The sequence below is a fragment of the Papaver somniferum genome, chromosome 3 (genome assembly GCF_003573695.1).
Source record: "Papaver somniferum cultivar HN1 chromosome 3, ASM357369v1, whole genome shotgun sequence".
Lineage (NCBI taxonomy): Eukaryota > Viridiplantae > Streptophyta > Magnoliopsida > Ranunculales > Papaveraceae > Papaver > Papaver somniferum.
In genome coordinates, this window is record NC_039360.1 from 23,288,934 (window position 1) to 23,294,261 (window position 5,328).

Sequence of the window (5,328 nt, forward strand, 5' to 3'; positions counted from 1 at the left end):
TATCCAAAATGCTATAAAGAATCGGCTAGATCGAAAATCTAGAATCTAACAAATTATTATGGGAAAACACTTAACGTTGACAAACACTTAACCAATAAAGTCCAGCCATCGGAAACGTTTTTGAAGGTCCTGCTCAACCCTACAACCTCCCACACCTACACAGGTGAGGGGATTGGTCCAAAAGAATCGTGCCGTTTTGACGTGGGTCAACTGCCCCTTGGCCCTCATGATAACTCGGCAATACTTGACTGGATGGCCCCATCCGGCAATATCCATAAGGAGGTGGATGCGTGCGATATTTTGAGTTAGAGATTTCAAAAGATTTTTTACTCTTTTGTTTGTCCGCGTCTCAAACCAACCCGACAGAGAAAGGGTTTTTCTCCTCCTCCTCCAATTTTTTCTTCAGTTTCAAATTGACCCAGAATCAATTTCTTGATTCTTTGAAGATCGATTGCTTATTCAGGTCAGTATATTATTGCTTTCTCTTCCATTACTTGGATTTAAAAATCTCATTTTTTTCACACTTTCTAGGGTTTCTTTCAAGGTTCCTTGAATCTCATGTTATTGGGTATCATTGCCTCTCTCATATTTTGTTATCTTATAATGCTTTTCCCTGTTCCTAATTTTTATTCAATCAGGACGAGATTCTGATTCTTAAGTTAGGGTTTTGAATTTGTTTTTTTTTACTGACGTTGTTGATGATATTGTATCATATAGGCATAAAATATTGAGCTCCCCCGTAAACTTATAACTCAGGAACTTGTTGATTTTTCAATCAAGATAAGATTTTTTATTTTCTTGTGTTAGAATTTGTGTTTTTTTACTTTTTAAGTTGAAATATTGTTTTGAAGTTGAATTTGTGTTTTTTTGCTTTTTGTAGGAGCTGAATGCATTGAAGTGATAGTGTGTTCAAATTTTGGTCGTATTAGTTGAAGCAATGGAGATACAAACATCAGGAAAACCGATCGATTCATTGTTGGAGAAGGTTCTTTGTATGAACATCCTTTCTTCAGATTATTTTAAAGAGCTTTTTAGATTGAAGACTTACCATGAAGTTATCGATGAGATATATAATCAAGTTGATCATGTAGAGCCATGGATGACTGGGAATTGTAGGGGACCATCAACAGCATTTTGCCTTCTGTACAAGTTCTTCACAATGAAGCTTACTGTTAAACAAATGCACGGTCTCTTGAAACACCAAGATTCGCCTTATATTAGAGCTGTAAGTACACAATCATGCTCACCTGACTTCCAATTTTCATGTTTTTTCATTTTTACTTCTCATCCTCGGACCACCACCTAACACATATTAGCGAATGCTTTGACATATTTGCAGGTTGGATTTCTGTACTTGCGATATGCTGCTGATCCAAAAACTTTATGGGGCTGGTTTGAGCCATATGTCACAGATGATGAGGTATCCATTTCTACATTGCCCTATCTTTTTCTTTTTTGATACATATTCTAGTTATATAAGCTAATTGATTGACACTTCAACCTTGAAAAACATCTTAATATGTGCACTGGTATGCCCCATGACCAATTCTTCACCATAAACGGCTCATGTTTCTCGACCCATCATAATATTACGCTGTTGCATGTATCAGATGTTTATACTATTAGGGATACACACTTGCATTATCAGAGTGCTCTAGTTCATTACTCACAGAATGGGTCTCTATGGACCAGTTCCAGTGAATTGTTTCTTTGTTACTAAAAAGTAAAAAGTAAAAACACTTTCTTCTGTTTTTGAGCCTTTTATCTTAGTGACTGGAGTTGTTAGGACATGGGATTGGAGAACAACTTTAATTAGTTTTTGAGGCCAATAATGTTTATGACGTGATTGCCCAAAACATTGAAAGGTTTGGTATTTCAATGTCATTTTGATCTATGCTAGCCTAACATCTCGACCAAAACTAGTATTATAAGAGTTTCTAACTAAAATGTTGGTGAATCTGGTGGGCTTGATGTTGAATGGATTCAGTAGTGGTTATTAATGGAAAAAATGAGATAAATTTGGCCTAGATCACATTTAGGTGTTGACAACTTGGTTGTTTTGGTCCTTGTCAATCATGTCAATCAAGATAGGTGGTAAAAACTGTTGGCCCATTCCTGCATCTGTGTAAGTATAATATAAGCACACTCTCTTTGAGTTTGAGCTCTTAGAGGAAGTGCCTGTTACACTTGGACAACTTGGTTCTCTAAAAGCTCAAACTTGTGAAGAGAGTTGTCAATATCTTGTTGACCTATGAACCCATGCATAGGTTAATGCACTGAGAATAACAAAAAATGCACGAATACATAATCAATGTATCTCAGTGCATTTTTTTATTCCCAATGCATCAACCTATGTATTCGTGCAAAATAATATACCAATAAGAAAAATAGACTCTTTAAGTCGATTCTTCAAACAACATAAGGAGCAATGGGGATTGATAAATTCTCCAACTGCAGCTTACCTGCACTTTTTTTGTTTCTAGAGCCTTTCAAACATGATATATGAGGGGTTCTCTATCTCTATCCCACCATAAATCTCACATTAAGCACTTTGCGTGGTATTTAACCACAGTGAAACTGGTACAAGGACTTTCTGCTCGCTCTGTAGTTTTGTTGTGTTTATGTTATAATGAGCTTGTCACAATATATTGGGCCTAGTTCATGTTTTAATGATATTCATACATTTATGCCATTTGGAAGGTTCTTGAATGTTAGACTTTTCTTTTGTTTGAGTATGTGAATTGTGCTTTAAAATCTTGACCCATAAGGGCCATAATGGTAGAGTAGTTTAGGATCAAGAAAGAACTCTTGAGGACTTTTTTATGCATTTTCTGTGAAGAAAATCAACTGGAAGTAACAGTCTTTGTTTCTCCATAGAACTGGTATGGTGCCAACATTGAAGTGATGTCAAGGTAATTTTGTAGTCCACTTCTCTTTTTTCACCTTCCTCCATATCTCTGTTTTGTACTTTACTTCACTTCTTTTATTAGGACATACAGATCTTTCTGCTTGAATGTCCCGACTCCCAAGGATCATTAGGAGGTGTCATCTCTTTCGCTATGCCCCACTTGTCTCTGTTGAAGTTCTAGTTAAAGATTGTAAATTATTGTGATTCACTTCATAATTTATTTATTTTTTTATATATTTACTTGAGTGTAACTATGCTAATCCCGTCTTAGAGTGTCACATCCATCAAAACTCTTGAGTGATGAGTTAGGTGTATATGTAAGTAATCTTTGCATGTTAAAGATGATGTTTATCATTCCATGTATAATGATGGCCTGTGCACTTGTGATTCAAGATCTTCTAAGAGCTGGGAACTGGGATTCTAGAATGTGTTGCTGATCAGTGATCTTGATCTCTTCTTTGACTGCTCATATTTTGGCCTTTGAGAACCAAATATCATAGAACCAACAGAGTGAGTACACATGACTCGTTAGCTTGCTAAGTAAAAGAAAAGTTTCCAGTTTTTCATCTGCTTCTATTCGTAATCGAGGGTTGTACTAGTCCTGATAGTGCTAGTGGAATTTCGGAGGAGACAAGGAAAACTAATGTGTTTTCTGTAGTAGTAGATTTTTGTTATGTTTGCAACGGTAGTTCGCCACTAATTTTTATTTGCTAGCGTTCTATCTTTTATCCGCTCTGCCCTTGTTTGCTGTCAAAGAGCTAATCTTATTAATCGTGTCACATTTTTGTTCACTAACTGAACTGTAAACCTTAACCATATGGGGAACAGTTAGCTGTAGTCTATATTTGTGGTATACTCGAGCTTGCTTATAATCTTATCTTGTTGACATTATTTTTCAGGAATTTTCTCCTGGATCGAACGGCCGAATGACAACTATGGGTGTCTATGTACGTGATCTACTTCTTGGCCAGGTGTGTAAGTGTCTCCTCTGGATTCTTCCTTTTTTTGTACAAATTAGAGTCTCCACTATGTAGGTGTTTGGTACCAGTACCAACTCCTTCATTGTTTTTTCCACCATTTACATCTGATTAACTACATTTGGGTGTTAAACTTGATGTGTCCAGTCAATGAACTTATGTATTGGAGTAAGATGCTGACATATGGGGTATCCACCTAGATTTTGTTAAGAGCGGATAGCACATGACAACCTTGACAAAAAATGTTTCTATTTAGTTTTAGAGTTGCATCGGTAAAGTGGATTAACGTTTCAGGTTCTACACACCAAAATCTGATTTTAAAGCTGCTTAATGTCTCCTGTATCTGATTCTACGCTTCTCACTTTCTGCAGTACTACTTCGATACCCTGTTCCCGCGGACTCCTGTGCCAATAATGAGGCAGATTGTTTCTAACCTTGAGCGAATGAAACTCCCCACGAAACACGCTGGTGTTACTGGGGAAACCACCCGTCATGGATCGGATGACACTGCACGTCGACCACCTTCTGTGAAAGCTGCCCTTTCAGTCTCTTTCGGCCAACGTGCTCCTCACCGAGCTTCAACGAGAGATTCGTCACCAGTTCGCCGTACATTGCCACCACCTCAAGATAGAGACGAGGCACGAAAATCTCCCAGCAATTATAGAAGCCGGAGCCATGACTCTGATCGGGGTCGTTCTGACAAAGGCAGTGACCGAGATCGTTCCGACAGAGACAGAGATCGTTCTGACAGAGATAGAGACAGAGATCGTTCTGATAGAGATAGAGGTCGAGATCGAGACCATTCAGAAAGAGGGAGATCCCGAGATCGTGACCGTTATGACAGAGATAGGGAGCGAGACCGGGATGTTGACAGAGACAGGAGATACGACTATGAGCGACGTGGGAGTCAGAGCCGTAGAGAAGACGATAACAGGTCTTCTAGGTATGCAGAAAGAGAAAGTAGCAGCAGGCATCGGAGATCCGACTCACATGGCAGTAGAAGCAGAAGTAGAAGCAGAAGTAGAAGCAGAAGTCGGAGTTTGCAGGTTCCACCTAACAATCGCCATTCAGAATCTTCTCTAAAAGTAGAAGAAAATAAGGAAAAAAATTCAGTTTCGAGCAATCTAGCCAAGTTGAGGGATTTATATGGAGATACAAGTGCTCAGAGAGGAAGTGAAAGTGGAACAGAACGGCGTGCAAAAGATAGCAGTAACGAAGAGGTTTTCAAGCTTGGTGGTTCTACTTGGAGGTGATGATTGCACATCTGTGGGTCACAGTATGTCCAAATCGGCAGCTGTCTTTGTATTTCTACAATGTACTGGTCATTTTATATTTGTTTTGTTTTGTTTAAGACTTGGATATCTAATAAGGAACTGGTTGATCTTAATTATTTAGTTTAACTGAAGGTTTCTGAATTCCTATACAACCTAGAGGTTTAATTCC

General features: G+C 38.2%; 1 protein-coding gene across 6 annotated transcripts; it reads left to right on the forward strand.

Annotated features, from left to right (window-relative positions):
• The first annotated feature begins 321 nt into the window (after positions 1 to 321).
• Positions 322 to 5,328, forward strand: LOC113355567 (pre-mRNA splicing factor SR-like 1). 6 transcript variants are annotated; one of them, XM_026598460.1, is made up of 6 exons: positions 322 to 463; positions 718 to 992; positions 1,092 to 1,225; positions 1,340 to 1,420; positions 3,808 to 3,879; positions 4,257 to 5,328. In XM_026598460.1, the coding sequence occupies exons 3-6, from the start codon at positions 1,100 to 1,102 to the stop codon at positions 5,136 to 5,138; spliced, it is 1,161 nt and encodes a 386-aa protein (XP_026454245.1). In that variant the 5' UTR covers positions 322 to 463; positions 718 to 992; positions 1,092 to 1,099; the 3' UTR covers positions 5,139 to 5,328. The 6 variants fall into 6 exon arrangements, 5 of the variants coding, with proteins under 5 accessions (XP_026454245.1, XP_026454246.1, XP_026454244.1 ...); XM_026598461.1 differs by having other exon boundaries at positions 718 to 985; XR_003362484.1 differs by lacking the exon at positions 4,257 to 5,328 and adding an exon at positions 3,302 to 3,418 and having other exon boundaries at positions 881 to 1,225; positions 3,808 to 3,883.